The 23,654-nt window shown below is 44.7% G+C and overlaps 2 protein-coding genes across 2 annotated transcripts in view; one reads left to right on the top strand and one right to left on the bottom strand.

Annotated features, from left to right (window-relative positions):
* The first annotated feature begins 192 nt into the window (after positions 1-192).
* plg (plasminogen) lies at positions 193-9,274 on the top strand. The gene is made up of 18 exons (XM_028440563.1): positions 193-302; positions 895-1,027; positions 1,220-1,326; positions 1,550-1,664; positions 1,747-1,886; positions 2,131-2,251; positions 2,321-2,439; positions 3,682-3,844; positions 4,820-4,944; positions 5,474-5,633; positions 5,833-5,990; positions 6,106-6,254; positions 6,325-6,418; positions 6,556-6,670; positions 7,482-7,697; positions 8,041-8,147; positions 8,604-8,749; positions 8,998-9,274. Exons 1-18 carry the CDS (start codon positions 242-244, stop codon positions 9,157-9,159), a joined length of 2,391 nt encoding a protein of 796 aa, XP_028296364.1. The 5' UTR covers positions 193-241; the 3' UTR covers positions 9,160-9,274.
* A 13,164-nt stretch (positions 9,275-22,438) lies between these two features.
* slc22a2 (solute carrier family 22 member 2) overlaps positions 22,439-23,654 on the bottom strand; it is an 11,416-nt gene continuing 10,200 nt past the window's right edge. The window contains exons 7-10 of the mRNA XM_028440441.1: positions 23,317-23,425; positions 23,056-23,168; positions 22,826-22,925; positions 22,439-22,623 (exon numbers count right to left, since the gene is read on the bottom strand). Coding sequence (XP_028296242.1) covers positions 22,542-22,623; positions 22,826-22,925; positions 23,056-23,168; positions 23,317-23,425 — 404 coding nt within the window. The 3' untranslated portion in view covers positions 22,439-22,541. The remainder of the gene's footprint in view (positions 22,624-22,825; positions 22,926-23,055; positions 23,169-23,316; positions 23,426-23,654) is intronic.

Raw genomic sequence — 23,654 nt, 5'->3', positions numbered from 1 at the left:
TAATAAACTATTAAACTTTGTGTTTCTGGTAAAGGTAATCAATGTTTAGGAGGGGTTTGCATGTTCTCTAAAGGCTGTTTTTAGCTCGTTTCAGAGGTCAAAGGTCAGAGAAGAAAAATGATAAACAGGAAGTGAAAAATGTCCTCCATCTTCTGATCTTCTGGACTTTGATGTTTGTCTGGGTGGAGCCAATGATTGACCAATCAGAGAGCATCCTGGTGGCGAGGGCTGAGGTCAGTCAATGGAGAACATGGAGCTGTGCAGAGCGTTGGTCCTGCTCGGAGTTTTCTGCTGCGGCCTTGGTGAGTAACAAGTCCTGTTCTAGTTCTGGTCCTGGTTCTGTCTGTAGTGGTTTCTGATGTTCAAACTAGTTTAATGAAGTCGATGTGGATGTTGGAGGTCCAGTAGGTAGCAGTGATTCATCTGAACCTGAACAAGCAGCAGTTAAAGATGTTGATGAAGAAGAAGAAGAAGAAGAAGAAGAAGAATTGTTGATAGAATGTTTGTTACGTTTGTTTCGTCTTCACATTTGTTCCGTTCCAGTCTGAACAACACTAGGGTTCACACACACAAACCAAACACTAACATAACAAAACTTAACACAAATTACACACAACGCAAACCAAAAGCAAACCAAACACAAAAACCACGCAAAGGAAAATCATTGCGTCACCAAAGTGAAAACGTTGCAAAAATCCTGGTTCACACCTTGAATCAAATTTAAAGCTTTGCAGACGTGTCGTCTTTGTGTGTCAGAATGTTAACAGTTCTTTTTTCATTTTCTCTGCTCAACCTTTGTTAGAAATAAAAACTGACAAACTGATTCCTGTGGATAGAGGAAGAGGATTTGTCAGTGATTGTTGCTCATTAGCGTGTCTGATGTGTGACCAGCAGGGGGCGCTGACGTGGACGGATACTCAAAGACTGAGGGAGCCTGGGTTCTCTCTCTGAACAAACGGCTCTACACTGTGAACACGGTGACAGAGTGTGCCAACAAATGCAACACAGAGACATCCTTCACCTGCAGGTCAGCATTAGCATTACAACTTCAAACATTTAGCACTAGCATTTCAGTCTGGACATTTAGCATTAGCCTTTTAGTTTGAAACAATTAGCTTTAACATTTCAGTCTGAAACATTTAGCTTTAGCATTAGCGTTAGTATTAGTCTGTAAAATTCAGCTTTAGCATTAGCTATTGATGCTAACTGCCTCCCACAGAGCATTCATCTACATTGAGAAGGATCAGGAGTGTTGGACAGCAGCTGCAAACTCAAAGTCTGAGTCCGTCCTTCGCAGAACCAGCACCGTGTTGTATGAGAAGAACGGTGAGTTAGCATGCGCGTGCTGTTCTCACGTTAATGTTTACTTTTTATTGACTGGTGGGTTAAATGTGGACTTTGTGTTCAAATAGAGAGCTTTGAACAAACATGTGTGTTTGTTTTGTTGTGATGTTACAAACTAAACATTGCTCAGCATCAGTCAGCTCAGGGACACATTTGCTCATGACACCTTCCTGTTGCGTGTGCTGACGGTGGTGTTGTGGTGCAGAGTATCTCCTGGAGTGTGTGAACGGCATCGGGACCGACTACAGAGGAACCAAGACCAAAACCAAGTCTGGAAAAGTGTGTCAGCGATGGGAGGCCAAATATCCTCACAGACCAAAGTAGGACGTCACAGTGACCCACGCCTCCTGGGGGGGTTTGTGTGTGTCTGTGGCTAACGTGTGTGTGTGTGTGTGTGTGTAGCATCACACCACAGAGCCACCCTCGGGCGGACCTGGAGTCAAACTTCTGCAGAAACCCTGACGCAGATGCCGGCGGTCCCTGGTGTTACACCAGTGACCCCGAAAAACGCTGGGAGCACTGCAACGTTCCCAGCTGTACGGGTAAGAAAACACACACACACACAAAAAAAATGTGGAAACACACACACACACAACATACTGTATGTGGAAAAATGCAGTTTTCAGTTTGTTGGTGGACTTCTGGTTGAGAAGCATGTTTGAGTGTAAGAGGGGGAGTTAGTGTCAGTGGTTTAGCAGACGATACGCTGCTCTACCTCAAACTGACCACTACTCTGACCCCTACCGTGATCCTTACCCTGACCCCTGACCCCTACCCTGCCCACAGAGGACTGCATCCACTGCAGCGGGGATGACTACAGAGGGAAGATCTCCACCACAGAGAACGGCTTCAGCTGTCAACGCTGGGACTCTCAGAAGCCTCACAACCACGGATACAACCCCAGCGCGTAGGCCCTGCCCCCTCAGCGCCGCCGCTCCCGTCCTGACCTCACTCACCCGCATCCTCCCTGTTACAGACTACCAGAGAAGTTCCTGGAGGAGAACTACTGCAGGAACCCTGACGGAGACCCTCGGCCCTGGTGCTTCACCACCAGCCCCACCAAACGCTGGGACTTCTGCTCCATCCCCCGTTGCAGTGAGTCCTTAACCAGATACTCATACTGTAGTTACTTAGTTCCTCACATAGTTATGTGTGAATGTGTGAAACAGGAAGTGACCGTGCATTTGTTTTCTCATGTGTATGTTTGACTTATAGATCATTTTGCAGTGCTTCAGTATTCAAGTATTCAAGATCACAGTCTGTTCACTCTCAGTGATGTTGATGCAAATCTATTGAAAAATAGCCAAGATACAACATTTAGAATGTGATGGCGAGGAAAATGGCCAAAGATTTTCTGGTAACATTAAAAGCGGCGCCATCTGGGAACGCAAAGCACGATGAGTCATTTTCACATTGAGTCTTGTTTAGGGATGTACAGTCATCATGTTTGAGAGTTATTTAGATTTTTCTATTATGGCGTGCTAACGTTACTCACAGTGAACATGACGGTAACAGGCGCCAGTTGAAAACGCAAGGCATGATGGGAACATTTTTATTGCAATCATGAATAGGTTTGGGCAAATGTCATTTGTGTAAAATTTGAGGCTGATCAAACTTTGTGTGTCAGAGTTATGATGATCTTTAAATCTAACAAAAATTAGCATTGAAATTTTGCAACGGCGCCTCGACCAAACCGTTAGAAATACACAAATTCCTGTGATGCTTTTTAATCTTCAGTGGGTTCCAAGTGTTCTGGCCGAGTTTGAAGCGAATCGGATGTCTCCCCTCAGACTAGCCCGCGCAAATGCTTTTCCATTTTGACCTTTGACCCAATATGGCTGACTTCCTGTTTGGTTATGGGCGGGGTCATAGAGTAACTTTTTGATGATCTTGGGGTAAATAGTAAATGTGTCAAATTTTGTATGAATTGGTCAAACCTGTCGGTCGTGCGGTTCCATCACATTTTTTGCGTCTATAATCCGTGCTGCGGGCACGCTACGGGGGTTAAATTAGTGATGAAACGCATGATGGTATAATAACAATAATAATAATAATAATAATAATAATAATAATAATAATAATAATAATAATAATAATAATAATAATAATAATAATAATAATAATAATAATAATAATAATAACAATAACAATAATAATAATAAATAAAAGCAAAAACAATAAGTTCCTTTGTCCCATAATGGGGTCTTTGGACCCTAATAAGTTAGTTGTTTATGTACCTGTAACTAAGCCAATGATGTTCTCTGTGTGTCAACGTGTCAGTGTGTTATTGAGGAGGGACTAGTTGATAAATGTTGGATGTGTTGGATGTGGTTGTAGCGTCAGAACCTCCAACCATCGTCCCTGAGCTGAGCTGCATCAGTGGAGAAGGCTCCGCCTACCGCGGAACCCTCGCCGTCACAGAGACTGGAAAGACCTGCCAGAGCTGGTCTACACAAACACCACACAAACACAACCGCACACCACACAACTACCCCTGCAAGTAAGAGCACCGTGTGTGTGTGTGTGTGTGCCTGTGTGTACTATGTGTGTGTGTACCTGTGTGTATGTGTGTGTGTGTGTGTGTACCTGTGTGTACTATGTGTGTGTACCTGTGTGTATGTGTGTGTGTGTGTGTGCCTGTGTGTGTGTACCTGTGTGTACTATGTGTGTGTACCTGTGTGTATGTGTGTGTGTGTGTGTACCTGTGTGTGTGTACCTGTGTGTATGTGTGTGTGTGTGTGTGTGTGTGTGTGTGTGTACCTGTGTGTGTGTACCTGTGTGTACTATGTGTGTGTACCTGTGTGTATGTGTGTGTGTGTGTGTACCTGTGTGTACTATGTGTGTGTACCTGTGTGTATGTGTGTGTGTGTGTGTGTACCTGTGTGTACTATGTGTGTGTACCTGTGTGTATGTGTGTGTGTGTGTGTGTGTGTGTGTGTGTGTGTGTGTGTGTGTACCTGTGTGTGTGTGTGTGTGTGTGTGTGTGTGTGTGTGTGTACCTGTGTGTGTGTGTACCTATGTATGTGTGTGTGTGTGTGTGTGTGTGTGTGTACCTGTGTGTGTGTGTACCTATGTATGTGTGTGTGTGTGTGTGTGTGTGTGTGTACCTGTGTGTATGTGTGTGTGTGTGTGTGTGTGTGTACGTATGTGTGTACGTATGTGTGTACCTGTGTGTACTATGTGTACGTGTGTGTACCTGTGTGTACTTGTGAGTATGTACCTGTGTGTTTACGTGTGTGTACTCTGTGTGTGCACCTGTGTTTACCAGTCTGTGTGTACGTGTCTGTGTCTACGTGTACATGTACGTGTGTGTGTGTGTGTGTGTGTGTGTGTGTGTGTGTTAAATCAACACAAAGACCGTTTCATAGCATCACAACAACTAAAGGAGGACATGTTGGTCCTGTGTGTGTGTGTGTGTGTGTGTGTGTGTGTGTGTGTGTGTGTGTGTGTGTGTGTGTGTGTGTGTGTGTATCAGAGGTCTAGAAACCAACTACTGCAGGAATCCCGACAATGAGAGGAAACCCTGGTGTTATACGACTGATCCTGACACACGGTGGGAATACTGCAGCGTTCCTCAGTGTGGCGACGCCCCCGAGCCAGGTAACACAACTACACACTACATACTACACACTACATACTACACAACTTCACATCGTTTCTCAGTGTGGCAATGCCCCAGAACCTGGTAACACAACTACACACTACACCACTAGACCACTACACACTACACACAACTACACACTATACACAACACACAACACACAACACACAACTACACACTACACACATCTACACACTACACACAACAACACTCAACTACACACTACACGACTACACGTCGTTCCTCAGTGTGGAGACAACCCTGAGCCAGGTAACACAACTATACAACATTACACACTACACTACACTACAATACACAAAACAACACACAACAACAGTGTGTTTCTGTGTGGTTGTGCAGTACTCATTTACTCAGTAACTAACAGCATAACCTTATACAGTGTGTATTAATGTGTATTATTGTGTGTTAATGTGTATTAATTTGTATTATTGTGTTATTGTGTGTCACTATGTGTTACTGTGTGTTATTGTGTGTCACTATGTGTTATTGTGTGTTATTATTGTGTAGATGAGCCTGTAATCCCTCCTGATGAGGACGACTGCTATGAGGGAAACGGTTCCACTTATCGAGGAATCACGTCAGAAACCATCAGTGGGAAGAAATGCCAGCTGTGGGCGGCCATGAAGCCTCACCGCCACAACAAGACGCCACAGAGCTTCCCAACAGCGTGAGCGTCGCACCACAAACACACAACAAACACACAGCTGCTGCTCCTCACATATCCACCAGGAGGCAGCGTGTTCTTACTTCCTCCTGCGACCCCCAGCGGGCCCTCTAAAGGGCCAAATATGGCCCCAGGCCTTGAGTTGTACACGTGTATGTGTGTCTGTGTGTGTGTGTTGCTCCTGAACATGTTGTCTCCTCAGAGACCTGAAGAAGAACCTGTGCAGGAACCCAGACTCTGACAAAGCTCCGTGGTGCTACACCATGGACCCCAAGGTCCGCTGGGAGTACTGTAACCTGGAAAGGTGCCCCCAAGCCCCTCCCACCACCACCACCACCACCGAAACCCCCCCACAGAAAGGCGAGTCCACCTTAACCTGTAGCTGCAGCTTTCCTTCACTTCTGACCTATCAGTGGTCAGATCCTTCGATTGGTCGGTGAAGCTGAGTGGGCGTGGCTTTGCTCTCCGCTTTCAGACTGTAAGGTGGGCAATGGGGTGTCGTACCGAGGACCCACTGCCATCACTGTGCTGGGCGTGACCTGCCAGGCCTGGAGCGCTCAGAGTCCTCACCAACACAACAGCTTCACCCCCCAGACACACCCCACCAAGGGCCTGGACAACAACGTGAGTCCTGGAGCTCCACCTCCTCCACCTGTGTCACCTGGTTCCTAACGTATCCTCTGCTCGTCCTCAGGCCTGCAGGAACCCAGACGGTGACGTGAACGGACCCTGGTGCTACACCACAGACCGCAACAAGAAGTGGGACTACTGCCAGATCCCTGACTGTGGTACGTCCTCCTCACTGGTCCACGTCTGTTGGAACACCTTTAAAGTCTGCTTTAAAGTATGCTGTCTTCTCTTGTCCTCTTCCTGGTCCTCCTCCTGGTCCTCCTCCTGGTCCTCCTCCTGGGTTTGAACCCTGAAGCCGGTCTGAACTGTGGGGTACCTGTCACTAAACCCAGACGCTGTTTTGGTCGAATCGTGGGCGGCTGCATCTCCAAACCTCACTCATGGCCCTGGCAGATCAGCCTCCGCACCAGGTGATGGCGCTGTTCACCTGGTTTATTGGATCAGCTGACTCACAAAGAAAACACTACACACAGTACACACACAGTACACACACAGTACGCACACAGTACAACACAATACCACACGTTTCTTTTTGAGAGTCTGCTGTACTGTATCGTGTTACAGTAATGCTAACGTTAACCTCCCTCAGTGCTAACGCTAACCTCCCTCAGTGCTAACCTCCCTCAGTGCTAACGCTAACCTCCCTCAGTGCTAACCTCCCTCAGTGCTAACACTAACCTCTCTCGGCACTAACGCTAACCTCTCGTAGCGCTAACTTCACTCGGCACTAGCGCTGACCTCCCTGAGTGCTAAAGCTAATGTCCTACCGAGCTAACACTAACCTCCCTTGGCGCTAACGCTAACCTCTTTTGGGGCTCACGGTAACCACCCTCAGGGCTCAAGCTTACTTCCGTCAGCACTAACGCTAACCTCCCTGAGTGCTAAAGCTAACGTCATTCCGAGATTAACGCTAACGCTAACCACCCTCGGGGCTCACGCTAACCTTCCTCTGCGTCAACGCTAACCACCCTCGGGGATCCTTTACCCTCCCTCAGTGCCAACGCTAACACTAATCTCGTTGGGTACTAACGTTAACCTCCCTCAACACTAACTTTCATCAGCGCTAACGCTAACCTCCCTCAGAGCTAATGCTAACCTTCATCAGTGCAAACGCTACCCTCCCTCAGCGCTAACGCTAACCTCCCTCAGAGCTAACGCTAACCTTCATCAGTGCTAACACCAACCTCCCTCAGAGCTAATGCTAACGCTAATCTGTTCCAGTTCAGGGATCCACTTCTGTGGTGGAACGCTTATCCATCCTCAGTGGGTGGTAACCGCCGCTCACTGCCTGGAGAGGTCCAAGCGTCCGTCAGCGTACAAAGTGCTGCTGGGAATCCACACGGAGCGAGCTAATGAAGCATCAAAGCAGGAGAGGAACCTGGAGAAACTGGTTCTGGGACCAAACGGGGCCGACATTGCTCTGCTCAAACTGGAAAGGTCAGATCTCCTCTTAGTCTCACTTTACCAACAACAGAAACTTTCCCCTGGAACCAAGAACCAAAAACCAAGAACATTCATGAACCAGTGGATAAGTAGAACTGTGGTTCTGTGTTTACATTAGAGACTCACAAGTAGTTCCATAAACTGAAAGGTTCAGGGTAACTTTGGTGGAAAAGCAAGTCACTTTATGACCTGCTGTGTTTGAGACAGTGATACACATGTGTTTGTTTGTTTGTTTATTGTGTTTGTTTGTTTGTTTATTGTGTTTGTTTGTTTGTTTATTGTGTTTGTTTGTTTGTTTATTGTGTTTGTTTGTTTGTTTATTGTGTTTGTTTGTCAGACCAGTGCTGATCAACGACAAAGTGCTGCCGGTTTGTCTTCCTGAAAAGGATTTCATCGTTCCCAGTCGAACCGAGTGCTACGTGACGGGATGGGGTGAAACACAGGGTGTGTACACAGGGATAAGTGTGTAAAGAAGGTGTGCAAAAAAATAAGTGTGACAAAAGCCAGAGTATGTAGAAATATAAGTTTATAAAAAGATCAGTGTTTCAAAAGATAAGTGTGTAGAAAGATAAGTTTGTAAAAGGATAAGTGTGTGAAAAGACAAGTGTGTGACAAGATAAATGTGTAAAACACCAGTGTGTAAAAAGATAAGTGTGTAAATTATAAGAAAAAAAGAATGTGTGTAAAAGGATAAGTGTGTAAAAAAGTGTGCAGAAAGAAAAGTGTGTAAAAGATAAATGTGTGAAAAATATGTATGTTAAAAGATAAGCGTGTAACAAAATGTGTGTAAAAAGAAGTGTGTGGTGATTGTGTGACTAGTGTGTGTGTGTGTGTGTGTGTGTGTGTGTGTGTGTGTGTGTGTGTGTGTGTGTGTGTGTGTGTGTGTGTGTGTGTGTGTAGGAACGGGAGGTGACGGCACACTAAAGGAAGCTGGTTTTCCAGTGATAGAGAATAAGATCTGTAACCGACCCTCATACCTCAACAATAGAGTCAAAGATCATGAGATGTGTGCTGGGAACATCGATGGAGGAACAGACAGCTGTCAGGTCTGTGGGAAAGAGCCGTAACTCATTAAGTCAGAGATGAAAGAATCAGATCAATATCAAACACATTTAGTGTTTATCGTGGTCATCCCTGACCTTTCTCACCATGAGGATGAAAACACCTTCTGACATCATCAGCTCTAGATCAATCAGTGATAATCATAATCTATCACTGTGAGAGGGTATTGATCACATTTATAAAATGTTTCACTGTGTGTGGAATAATGTGTGTGTATTATTGTGTGTCTCAGGGTGACAGCGGCGGTCCGTTGGTGTGTCACTCTCAGAACCATTTCGTGCTGCAGGGCGTGACCTCGTGGGGGCTCGGCTGTGCCAACGCTATGAAACCTGGTGTTTACGCCCGCGTGTCCAAGTTTGTGGACTGGATCCAAAGAACCATCAACGCTAGCTAAACGTTAGCTACTCAACATTAGCAACAGAACATTAGCACAGCTGACAGTGACCAACCAATGAGGAGCAAGGATTCAACACACAGGTGTGTGTAATTGTGTTGAAGGTGAACAGGTGAAGAGTGGAAGCAATAAAGTGTTCATTAAAGTGTTTATACGATTAAACATGAATTAATAATGATGAATGAAATAAAAACAGTGGACACAACAGCTGCTGTGATGAAAGATGTACTTCCTGTTTCCTGTTCGTATAAAGTGAATAAAATGGACAGAATGATGAGCTCATTGATCTGCTGGGCCTTTGTTTCTTCATCTGCTTCTTCTCTCTTTGATTCTTGAACAAACACAAACAGGAAGAAGCAGAGCTGCCAAGTTTCATAAAATAACAAGAGACTTTTTAACATGACTTTGTCCTGTTTTAACGTTGATTTCTACCTTCAGAATGATGTCATCACCTCCATACCAGCAGCTCTCCCTGCACTGTGGCCTCTTAATGCTAGTTTTAATCAACCACAAATTAATACATTTATTAGTTAATATTTCATATCATTTATCTGGGGACATGTCTCATGTTGTAGGTGTTTATCACAGATGTTGATGATGACAGAGGCTCCCACTTAAAACACTGTGGCCCAAGGCAGTGCTACCTTTACCTCAGCTCTCCTTGTCTGCAACAGAAAGGACGTCATTAGGTGGTAGAGGGTCGTCTTCTGATCGAGAGGTTGGGGGTTCGATCCCAGTACCTGACTATGTGTCGAAGTGTCCTTGGGCAAGACACTGAACCCTAAGTTGCTCCCAGTGGTCGACTAGTGTCAGTCCTGTCCCACTGGTGAATGAGCTGATATGTAAAGTGCTTTGAGACTGTTTCACTGGTGATAAAGTCATTTATAAATCATGTCCATTTACCATTAAAAAGATAATCATGTAAAAAACATTTTGAACAAAAGTATTAAATGGTTAAAGAATGTGTTATTGAGTTAATTTATCATAGAAAACAACTGATCATGTGATCACACACTGATCATGTGATCACACACTGATCATGTGATCACACACTGATCGTTTGATAAGTGTTTTAACACCTGTCAGTGTTTGATAAAAGAGATGATGTAACTCATTATTAAATAATATGTAATTAATGAGACTAATGAGTGTTTGATCAATAGTTTGATGACCTCAGCACTAAGGACTCTATTCTACCATGTGTGTAAGTCTAAAAAAACCACACAGTGGTGCTGTTTCTGTCTGTATGCTATTCTCCTCCTGTACTTATGTCAGTCACTGCACGCCTTCATCACAGTTACACACTGTGGGTGGAGCCTCCCTGAAATGTGGGCGTTGCCATTCAAATCTGGCTTTATTGAGTTTATTGAGTGTTTTAAAGCATCATTAAATGACTAATTTATTAATGATGACGTGGTTTAATGAGAGTGACTCAGCAGATTAAACCTGGTCAGGTAACCAAGGTATTTTCTTGTTGATGAAACCTCTGTTCCAGTTAGAACCAGGCTTAACAAAGCCAGACTCTCAGGTTAAACCTGGACTGAACCCTGAGCTGGGTTTGATCAAACACCCTCTGGTCTCAGCTAGTCTCAGTGTGACTCTCACCAAACTCCAACCAGAAGGAGGCTAACCTGTAGGGCAGGAAGGGAGCCAGGACTCCGCCCACATCAGAGGGCGTGGAGCACACGGATACCACCCAGACTCCTGCAGGAAGTCACGAACAATCAGGTTACTAAGCTAGGTAGTGACAGTTACACCAAATATATGAAAACCAGAACTAAACTACACAAATATCCACAGTAACAATGTAAATCAATGGTCCCTACAGGAACGGACTGTGACACCTGGTTTTGGTTCTTAGACTGTTTTCAGACACAGGCCTGTTTCTAAAGCAGCGGTCTGTAAATGAATAAAATAAACACAGGAGCCATGTCACCACTTTAGCTCACGTCCACTGGGTTAAAATCAGCTTCAAAAAACAAAAAATGAAGAACAGAATCATAGAAATACATTTTATTTCATAATAAACGTATAAATAATCATTCATATTCAAAAACTAGGGGGGACCTTTGACTTTTTAGTGGTAGGTCTGTTGCGCCCTCCAACAGTGTGGGAGAGGTACGGTGGATGCTTTTGGACAAATAAAGAGACAGAGAAGCAGTAGATGTCCAGCTTCCTCGTTGCTTTATTAAAAAGGAACAAACAACAAAAATAAAACACAACTCTATGCACGTCAGAAGCAATCGATCGACAAACCATCGAACACTCAAAAATTGCAAAATAACACATAGTATTTACTCTATATTAGTAATATTTTAGCAATTATAGAAAAATAATAATCATGAAATATATATCCTTTTTAACTGTAATTTACAAAGATTCTACTTTTAAACCGTATATATTATACTTTTAAAATCATTTGAATAATAATGGCAATATTTAATCATTTTTAACTCTTCACAGGTCTATAACTATAGAACTAGCTACCCTCCAACGTCTAACAGACCCCACACTGAACATCTTCACCTTTACTTATTTTTACTAATTCACCATGAGAGTTATCCTAATTAATATTTTAGTTTTTCTGTTTTGTTATTGTTTTTTCTTAGCCCTGCTTAGATTTTTTTTTTTTTAATTAATTAATATTTTCTTTGGTCAAATCAGTGGTTCCCAACCATCCATATATATATGGTTGGGAACCACTGATTTGACCAAAGAAAATATTAATTAAAAAAAGTGAGGCGCTAGCTGCTACATGTTTAGCATTCAGATGCTAGCTGCTACATGTTTAGCATTAAGGTTCTAGCTACTACATGTTAGCATTGACGTACTAGCTGCTACGTGTTTAGCATTGAAGTGCTAGCTGTTTAGTATTGAGGCGCTAACTGCTACATATTTAGCATTGAGGTGCTAGCTGCTACATGTTTAACATTGAGGTGCTAGCTGCTACATGTTTTGCCTTGAGGTGCTAGCTAATACATGTTTAGCATTGAGGTACCTACAGGTGTGCCCCAGGGCTCAGTCCTGGGGCCCCTTCTCTTCATTATTTAGCTCCTCCCCCTTAGCTATATCTTCCGTAAATTTGGTATTCATTTTCACTGTTACGCGGATGACACCCAACCCCCCCCTTACTGACTGTATCACAGAAGTTAAATCATGGTTAAATCTGTCCACTCCCACAGCCCGCCCAACACTAGCTCTAGAACTCACTACCTGGATTCAAACCCACTATTTAAAACAGCCCCCCCCCCCCCCCCCCCCATCTGTCCCTGTGTTTTAGCTTCATTCTTGTTGTTGTTTTTATACTGTTTTAGCTTAAATTTTACTGTGATTTTATCATGTACTGTTACGTGACCTTGGGTGACATGAAAGGCCCTGAATTACAAATAAAATGTATTATTACTGATTTTGCATGGAAGAAAAATGTACATTTTCCATCTATTCCCCTCTGTCTTGCTTAGATTCTCTGTTGAAGGTCAACACGCTCAATAAGTGTAGGATTTCAATGATATATAAACACATCATGGATGTATTTATTCCTGACAGCTCATATTAGGGAACAGTGGGAAACAGATTTTGGGGTCCCTCTGTCAGATGGAGAGTGGAACCTGGCCCTCACAGGGGTTCATTCATCCTCTATATGTGCATGACATGCTTTAACACTAGAAGTCCCAGGGATTTCTATATCCCCCCAGAAGTCCCAGAGCAGGGTCAAATGAACTCTAGGACCAAACTGACGACTCTGATGGCTACAATTTGCATCTATTCATTTGTAAATGAATCACCTGAGAAATCAGCAGGGGGGAGAGCCTGACTCTAACAATGGAAGTCTGGAATGTTAGGGGGAAGTGCCCTGGAAGCTAAAGTCACAATGCCCCGTTTATTAACTCGTTCTGCTTGATGCTGGGGGAGAACAAACACAGACTACAAACATTGAAAGAAACAGAGTCACCTCTTCCAACACACCTGATTCAAATGATTACCAGGCTTCTGCAGAGCTGGATGATCATTTGAATAAGGTGTGCTGATTAGTGGCCCTCGAGGACCGGAATTGGACACCCCTGGAATAGCCTATTGTCATGCAGCCTTTTGTGCTGTGGGGAATAAATAGCTGGCTGCTTCCACCTGCTGACACTCCACACTTATTCTACTCAAAATGCAGAGAAGGTTTACCACTCAAGAAGCGTTGGAATTGATCCTGAACAATGCAAACCCTTGTGACTCAGATGGGGAGGACATAAACCTTCAGCCAAATTCGGATTCGGACTCTGAGCTGTCTTCAGGTTAGATTTCCCAAACATCCTATTTTCATTTCCTGACTTTATTTTTATTTAAAACCGAACAAAAGAATAATTTGAATTTGTTCACATTGCAGATGACGAGACTGCTCCTCATCTGGAAAAGAGAGCTCGGTTGGAGAGTGAGCCCACAGAGACGGCGAAAGAGGGCACAGTGTGGCATGAAGAACAAGTGGGTACAATTCTCCGTTTCACTCCAATGGAACCGTACGCTGCAGATGGAGAGCCAACAGCAAAGGCCAGAAGAAGAATCAGGAGTCGCCTTCAGAGCTTCCTCTGTTTCATTACTGTTGGCATGCTCCGTCCCATTCAAGAATGGACTATTCAGCATGCACGGCAAACGGAGCAGACGGACTGGTTCATGATCCTCCATGAACTAATGGCATTTATTTCTGTTATTATTTTGAGGGGGGTGACCAAGGTTCCATCTCTGCGTGACAGCTGGTCAGCATGCCTGGGAAACCCACTTATCACTGGAATTATGTCACGAAACCGTTTCCAAGACATCATGCGTCACCTACGATTTGATGACATGTTTACGCGCAGTGAGCGAGTGCAGACAGATAAGTTTGCTGCAATTTTGGATGTGTGGGGATCGTTTGTTACCAACTGCATCACATGCTACAACCCTGGTCGACACATCACAATTGATGAACAGCTTTTCCCATCGAAGACTCGCTGCTGTTTCCTGCAGTACATTGCAACAAAACCCGACAAATTTGGCATAAAGTTTTGGGTGGCTTGTGATTTGAAAACAAAGTACATCTGCAATGTCCTCCCATATCTTGGAAAGGACCCCAGTCGTCCCAGTGAGGAGAGACTTTCTGAGAGTGTGGTGATGAAGCTGATGGAACCATTTATGGACAAAGGCAGGACGGTCACCACGGACAATTTCTTTACATCACTGACACTTGCACGACGACTGCTCAGCCGGAAAACCACCATCCTCGGGACAGTCAACAAGATTCGCCGGGAAATTCCTCAGTCAACTAGAAAGATGGACCGCAAGGAATTCACCACTCAGGTATGTTGTTGGTCTTTTTTATTCCATCAACACCTCTGAGTGTGTCATTGTGTTTAAAACCGCTATAATAACAACAATTTCTTCTTTTTTAGGTGTTTTCCACCACTGGTGCCACGCTGACGGTGTATGCGCCCAAACGAAAAAAGACCGTCTACATTCTCAGCAGCATGCACAGCGTGGTTGAGACTGAGGAAACCATCAAAAGGAAGCCAAACACCATCACCCAATACAACACCACAAAGTGCGGAGTGGATGTGATGGACCAGATGGTACGGGAGTACAGTGTGCGCACAGGAACACGGCGATGGCCAGTCGCCGTGTTCTACAACATGATCGACATGGCGGCACTCAATGCACATCTGCTTTATCAAGCATGCACCGGGGTGCAGGAGAGACGGGTGGACTTCCTGGTTCAGCTAGCAAGAGAGTTGGCTAACTCTCATGTGAGTGAAAAGAAGGCACTCAAAGAGCAACTGCGCCAACAACAACCGCCTACACCTGGCCCTGGGAAAAGGGCTAAGTGTCAGATCAACCATTGCTGCAAGAGCAATCGCGCAACTGTGCGATGTGTTCATTGCCACAAATACACATGTGGCAAATGTAGGAGAGAGATACCGTGGCAGTGCCAAGTATGTCACGAGTCTCAATAAGAGGATGAAGGAGATTCTTCTAAATATGTGCACAGTTGCTTTGTTATTATCATTATTTTTATTTATTTTGTTTTTTTTTTTTTTTTTTTCACAAATAAAAACCATTGAAAACAAATCAGAGTTGTTCTTTTGCACATTTCTCACACCACACTGTCATTAAAAATAAATAATTTTTGTGTTCTCTTTGGGTCAAATGACACCTCTCTGGGTTTTATAGGTAAAAAGTTCATTTGACACCTCTGTGGGACTTCTAGTGTTAATACAATTTAAGGAACTACATTGGCTACATTTTTCTAAGGCAAAACTTGCAAAAATGTTTCCTAACCTAAGCCCAACATGTGACAGGTGTAACACAGGCTCCAGCAACTGCTCACATATGTTGGTCTTGCTCAAAACTTACACAATTCTGGTCATAATTTTTCGACACTCTGTCCAAGTCTTATGGCTGCATGGTTGTGCCCTCCTACTGTGGGTACAGTATCTTTGGTGTGTTTTCAACTCCAACTGGTTTGCATTTTCCTCCATATTTTCAGAAGGTTATTGCATTTTCCTCTATTAGCAAGATGTTTAATACTATCCAGATAGAAGGCTGTAACCCCTCCATCACACAATCAATGGATCAAAGATATGATGCACAATATCAAGCTTGAAAAAATCAGATGCATCCTTAACGGATCTGGTAATAGATTTTATAAAACCTGGGACCCATTCTTGAACTATGTTCGGACTTTGTCTGGCCTGGAACTGTGAGTTTGCAGCCCTTTGGGTGGTCTTTCAATACCTATGGATAGAATACATGTCTTTGTTTTTTTCTTTTTGTCCTTTTTTGTGTTTTATTTTCCTGCAATGTGCATGTTTACGTTTGTCTTTGATTTGATAGTCCATATTGTTGTACTTTTTTTCCGTATGTATAAGTGTGTTATAAAAAACCTGTATAAATAAGGTGTTAAAAAGGGGGGGGGGCACACGAGCCCCCGAGAGAGGACCAGATGGCAAAGCAATCAGGGGGAGACGAGTCAGATGACCCATATAACAGTGGCCCGTGCGTGCTTATTGGGCAAAAATGGGACCAGAGTCCTGTCAAAATAATAATGTTAACGTGTCGGCATCAGAACGTCAATATAAAAAGCTGAAAACAATTTTCTCAGTAACGGAGAGTGTGTGCCCAGAGAATGGCTCTGTTATTCACCATCAACAGGTCCTGTGTTTTGTTTTGCATGCAAAATATTTGGGGAGAACAAGGAAAAGTGAGCATTTGTTAGTGGAGGTTATTTTGACTGGAAACATGCTAATGATCATAAAGCAGAACATGAAAGCTGGTTTTAAATTATTATGGCTGCGCATTGTTTTCAGAGAAATGCACATTTGATGAAATGTTTGTCTAGATTATACTGCAAACCTTCTATAAATGATGCTCAGTTCATCTTTGTGGTTCCTGTCATTAGGCCATGTTGCTATCCGTGGTGCTGAATCGAGTGTGTTTGAACCAATCACATGCACCTGCACAGACAAACACAGGGCCCGCTGAGGCCAGAGAAGAAGTTCCTACTTTGATCTGTTGCTGTTCTTTGTTTATGCTGTTATTAGTTATTATCAGTGTTTGTGCAGACAGAATATCGTTTAAACTCATACTTTCACACATTTTGGTTTTATTATCACGATAAGTTGCTGTGTGTGGTTGTTAAATAAAGTGTATTGTGTTTACGCTCAAGTGGGCTCAGTGATATGTTAATAAAAATATTATGGTGTTTTCTGGATTAAAGAGGCCAAACTCACTGTTGTATTTCTCGAAAGAAACTAATGCATTTTGTGATGTAGATTACCTAGATTATATTACACTTTTTAAAAGGACACTATAAATCGAGGGGATGGAGGGCCTACAAAACCTTTCAGCCCTGGGGCCTAACATTAGGTTAAAGCGGCCCTGGCACCGACCCTTCTTTCACTTTGGGCTGTAAACCCAGACCAAGTCACCAGCCTCAAAGTCTGTCCCTCCGGTCTTCATGTCTCATTCCCACTTTCCAAATGCCATTTCCACAGGAGTTCACTGTTCCCATCCCAACATAAGCAGGACAGGCATGAATGCTGTTGACTCCTGTACAGCAGACCTATAGGCCAGCAAGACATGGGGGAGGTGCATGCCCCAGTCCCGTTGGTGTTCTACAGTTAGGATGGCAAGTTGTTTTGCCAGGATTCTGTTAAACCGCTCTACGAGTCCGTCACTCAGGGGGTGTAAAGGAGTAGTCCAGTTTTTTGCATTCCAAGGTGTTCACACATGGCAGAGAAAACCGCTGACTTAAAGTTCCTCCCCTGGTTGCTATGGATAAAATCTGCAGCCCCAAATCTGCAGAATGTTCCCTCGACCAGCATGTCCACCACCGTCTCTGCTTCCTGGTCTGGTATAGCATATGCCTCTGGCCATTTTGTTAAGTAGTCTACTTACTCCCTCCTGTAGCCGGCTCCTTCCAGGCTCTCTGAAGCACTCCATCTTTCACCCTGAGAGCTGTGAACTTTTCAAACAGTCCTTTCGTGACAGGTGAGCACCCAGTGACTTCATCCCATTGTGTTTTGGTCCAGCCTCCACCCACCGTAGCACCGGTGGAAAGTCGGCGTCCTGTTCCTGTTGTGCTCTCCATTCCGCTGACTCAACAACCTGCGCCGCATTGCTGGCTGGCCAATTTCTGCTGTGCATGGAGACTCGATCCTCCTCAGCACGGAGTTCTTCTTCCTGTGCCTCTCTCTTCTTGCAGTGCTGGCATCCATCGAGGGCACAGGGGCGCCGGGACATGGCATCAGCGTTGCCATGGCAAGCTCCTGCTCCGTACTCGACTTTGATGGAAAACGGTGCCAGTTCCTCCAGCCAGCATGCAATCTGCCCCTCTGGCTCCTTAAAAGACATTAACCACTGGAGTGCAGCGTGGTCAGTTCGGACAGTGAAGGGCAGGCCACACAGATAATAGTTGAAGTTCTTTATCGCCCTCACTATAGCTAGGAGCTCTCTGCGTGTTACACAGTAGCGTCTTTCAGCCTTGTTGAAGGTTTCCGACGACCTTCTCCCCCTCCGGCCCCACCTTGCTCAACAGCACTGGTCATGCTGCACCAAGTGAGTCAGACCCACTTAATCTTCTGTCTGTGCAAAAATGTCCTTAAAGTCCGATAACACCCGCCACCGCTCATCCTGTTGCTTGGGATCCAAGTTGTAGCAGCTACGCTTCCATACCTCTCTCACCACCGACAGTCTGTCTCCATCCTCCCCAGTAGGCTGTTGGTCCAGGGCAGGAGGGAGTGTGACTTCTGGGGAGTGGAGGACGGGGGTCTGCAGAACAGGAGGGGTGGCTTGGGGAGGGGGATGCAGCAGCTGGTACTCCTCCGTCGCTCCCTGACTCAGCAGATGCAATCCACAGGCCTGTGTGGGTGGGACCAATTTGGTTGTGGGGTGCTCATGAAAGACTAGTGTGCTCTTCCCCAGGTCCAACACACATCGTTGGACGTGCAGGAAGTCCAGACCCAATATGCAGGGGTCCTGCAGCTCTGCAACCCACACCTTAAAGTCCACTGTCCATCCCCCAACCGATATGGGTACTACCCCACTTCCCAGCATGGGGGCTAGCTCACCAGCCACAGTTTGTAATTTCACCACAGTAGGGTCCAAATGTGTCCCTGCTGGCACCATGTCGGGTCTCACCAATGGGACCTGCATGGAGCCCCGCAAGGGTGATGAGGACATAGTGTGAAGTGTCCTGCATGGGTCCAACCCTCCACCCCCACGGCCTCTGCGCCGTCATCTGCTTCTGGGGGAGTGGAGCCCCGCTCACCCGGCTGTATATTTGGGCTCTGTCCACGAGTAACAGGGCAGGATGAGACCCAGAAGACGGGCCTGCATTCTCCCATCTATGCAGTGGCCATACCAGCCTGTTATTGCCCAATCCCGTTAGATCTGGGAGACCACTGATAATTCTAGGTGCCACAGGAAGGTGGCAGTCACCCCAGTGGTATTTGTCATTGTGTCCTTGGGCAAGGCACCACATTGCCTAGTATGAATGTAGTGTGTTGGTGGTGGTCGGAGGGGCCGATGGTTCACTATTGCAGCCTCGCATACGTCAGTCTGCCCCAGGGCAGCTGTGGCTACAATAGTAGTTAACCACCACTAAGTGTGGAGTGACAGAATAATCCCTTAGTTCTGTAAAGTGACTTTGAGTGTCTATGATAAAGCGCTATATAAAATTGAGGCATTTATTATTATTATTACGCAGATCCAGAGGCGTTTCCCCGAACACCAGCATGCTTTGGGCACCGCACACTGATGAGGCTGGCCACATGTCCAGAAAACAGGGGGGGCCTCGGCGAGGGCGGGCTTTGCCGCCTGTTGACTGCAGCAACACGGCTTGGATCATTTTCGTTAACTCAGCAGCCCAGGCTGGCTTCTCTTGACCCGGATCTTGCTGGGTCGCGGTTCTCACGACAGGCTCGCTCCGACTATGGTCACTCTCAGCAGCAGTCCCCACAGCTTCTCTTTCCACAGCCAGCTCTAAAGCTTCTTGTAAACTACGGGGGTGTGCCAGCTGCATTTGTATGCGTAGCTCTCTAGGGGTTATGGCTCTAATAAACTGGTCTCTGGCAAGCTCATCTTGCACATAAGTGGGATTGTGGGCATAAGCTTTCCTCGCCAGAGTCTCAATGTCATTGGCCAACACTCGTAGTGGCTCATTTGATTGTCTCTCTGCCTGCTTGTCAGTTCTGTATGCAGTACACTAGGCTGTGTACACTGTCCAAATTGCCGATGTAGGGCTCCAACCAGACCCCCATAATCATCTCTTTCAGCTGGGCTCAACAGCAGCAACTATGCCAGGACATCATCAGCGAGGCTTTAGTGTCTACAGACCAGGCTTCTGCCCATGACAATAGTTCAAATTAAGAATGAAAGGCCTCCCAGTCTGCTTTACTGGAGTATTTTGGCGTTTTTACATGTGGACGGACACAGTGCACCGCCATATTTGTTTACATCTGGCGCGGCGTCACTTCTGGTGTGATTTCCCGCGCCACCCGAAGCCGGCGTCAGCTGCTAGCTTCCTGGCCATCCGTCTGAGGCGAGCCTTGTGCTCCTCCGACTGGTCAAAGTCACTTCTGGTGTACCGGTGTACTCACTGTCATAGCCTCCTGCTTGACTTTCGTCTGAGCACCAGCCCCACTTCCAGCTGCCGTCCTCTCTGTAGGCTGATGAGCAGTGTTGCTAGCCACGTACATGCTAGCTGCGGTTTCTTTTATTTCTGACACCAATGTAACGTCCCACAGAACGTTACAAAGGATGACAACCTTCTTGCTTGTTTGTCACTTTATATCACTGCGGTTACTGTCGGCCGTAATCACGCCAAAAAACAACAAAAAGCCTAAAGGGGTCAAAGGTTTATCAGCTGCTCCCTCATTCATCCACATCCAACAGCCACTCTCTCCCACACACACTCTGACCCGCCCCCTAATACACTCACATCCCAGCTCTCCCAAAGATGCATTCAAAGATCAAACAATAATCAGAACCATCATAACAATAACATTAGAACAATAACCCACCGCAGGGATTTGACAGTATAATGGCAACTGAGAAAGGTTCCACACTGTTTGTAGTGCAAAAAAAACCGTTATTTTTCTGTGATTACTTAATCGCAATTTACTCGATAAAGTCCCAGCTCTAGTGTGTGTGTGTGTGTGTGTGTGTTCTTCGCTCTAATGGAACTTATTCGTGTATCTCATGATTGGTTTTCTGTCAGCAGTGATTCCAAGTACCAACAGGGGGTGCTGTGATTGGGGAGTATATGGGTTCTCAGTAGGAAATGAAGATTTGAGAACTTCTCCTGATTGGCTTTAAGGAGTCACATGAGCAACGTGGGGTTAATCGAGGCTCAGATTGGAGGTTTGATCTGATCAGACCTGATCAGCTGATCTCTGACCTTTAGAGAGTGTGTGTTAGTGAGGTTTTACACACACACACACACACACACACACACACCCACGCACACACACACACACACACACACACACACACACACACACACACACACACACACACACACACACACACACACACACACACACACACACACACACACACACACACACACACACACACACACACACACACACACACACACAGCTCCTGACCAGGTTTAATCTGCTGAGTCACTCTTAATAAACCACATCATCATTAATAAAGAAGTCATTTAGTGATGATTTAAAACACTCAATAAATATCTATAAAAGACTTATGTTATACTTTATTTTATAAATACTACTTTAATACGGTATTTTAAAAATAAATTAAACATAATATGATGATAAATGTTTTAATATGATTTTAAATCCATACAAATGATGATATAATCATTATTACATGTTTAATGTGTAGCGTATTATTAATGATATCACAGTGTGTTTAAACCATCAGTAATAATATATAATATATACGTGTGTATCATCACCTCTGTTTACCACACGTATAAATGTGTTTATTTATTGATCAGAGATTAATAATGAGAAAGCTGTGCATATACAGAGAGGGAGGAGCTTCAGGGACAGGGCGGAGCACTAAGGCTCCCAATGACAAAGATACACTATCACTTTAAGAGATGTGCACACAGTGCACGTACCTCACGTGCACAGCTCACCTGCAGCGTCTACAGTGTTGGATGTGACATCCAACAACATCCAACAGAACCACTGCTGCTCCTGCTGTTCATTTAGTGCTGAGGTCATCAAACTATTGATCAAACACTCATTAGTCTCATTAATTACATATTATTTAATAATGAGTTACATCATCTCTTTTATCAAACACTGACAGGTGTTAAAACACTTATCAAACGATCAGTGTGTGATCACATGATCAGTGTGTGATCACATGATCAGTTGTTTTCTATGATAAATTAACTAAATAACACATTATTTAACTCTTTATTACTTTTAAAATGTTTAAACCACAATTTGTCTTTTTTTAACGTGTCCATCATTTAATGTCACTGCTCAGTAACAGATGATGTCACTTCCTGTCACTCTCTAATCATTAGAGATTGAAGCTGAGAAGAGTTTGATGAAATGGTAAAAGGGGGCGTGGTCACGGATGGCTTAGCTGAACCAGGTTTAAACCATAAACCTGGTTCTACTGAGAACACTGTGATCAAATACACCCCTGGTCTAAGTGTGTATCATCTGTGTGTGTGTGTGTGTGTGTGTGTGTGTGTGTGTGTGTGTGTGTGTGTGTGTGTGTGTGTGTGTGTGTGTGTGTGTGTGTGTTTACAAAAAAATCTGACAAGAAATTTGTTGAAAACAAATAATTTAATATGGATTAAAAGGTCAACACACACACATAAACACACAGTGAGTCGTGCTGGTAACCAATCAGAGGTCGGCGGCGTCTCGTTAAACCACAGCAGGGTTTTTGTTGTTGGTGACGTCATCGTTTGACAGCAGCTTCATCGTGTTCTGGTTCTTCATTAGAGCTCTGAACACACACACACACACACACACACACACACACACACACACACACACACACACACACACACACACACACACACACACACACACACACACACACACACACACACACACACACACACACACACACACACACACACAGCATCAGGTCACCAGGTGACGCAGAGACCAGCTGATTCACAACACTCAGTGACATGACCTCTGACCTCTCTGGGAACTCGATGTCGTCGATGGTGTCAGGCAGAGGAACACCTCGTGTTTCAGGAAGAAGAAGAACCAAACCTCCAGCTACGAACGCAAGAGAACCTGCAAGTACCACTGCTGTTCATTACACAGAACTACAAAGATGGAGGAGAAAAGACTACAAAGACTGAAAACAAAGAACTACAAATACTAAGTATAAAGGACTACAAAGATGGTGGGGTGTGAAACCTACCAAAGATGATGAGTGGCAGCTCCATCCAAATGACGGCGAGTCTGTAGAGCAGGAACGGAGCCACGATCCCTCCTACGTCACAGAGAGTGGAACACACAGACACACCAAAGTTCCTACACACACATACACACACACACGCACACACACATGCAGATATTACAGGTTCTCCTGCACTTCACACAGTGTTTAAACAACAACAACAACAACAACAACAACAACAACAACAACAACAACACACTATGTGAGGCAGGTTCTCCTTACCTGACAAAGGTTGGGTAGAGTTCAGTGTTTACAAACACAACCATTTCAAAGGCCATAGTGATGCCAAGACGCCCTACGCACGCCACCACCGTCCTCAGCCAGAACATGTCTACACAACACATACACAACTGTTACACAACACATACACAACTGTTACACAACACATACACAACTGTTACACAACTGTTACACAACACATACACATGTCTACACAACACATACACAACTGTTACACAACACATACACAACTGTTACACAACACATACACAACTGTTACACAACACATACACATGTCTACACAACACATACACAACTGTTACACAATAAAGACAAGTTCA

Source organism: Gouania willdenowi (assembly GCF_900634775.1).
Source record: "Gouania willdenowi chromosome 24 unlocalized genomic scaffold, fGouWil2.1 scaffold_320_arrow_ctg1, whole genome shotgun sequence".
NCBI classification, from domain to species: Eukaryota; Metazoa; Chordata; class Actinopteri; order Blenniiformes; family Gobiesocidae; genus Gouania; species Gouania willdenowi.
The sequence above is the reverse complement of the archived record's forward strand: the minus strand, read 5'-3'. Positions and strand labels throughout refer to the sequence as shown.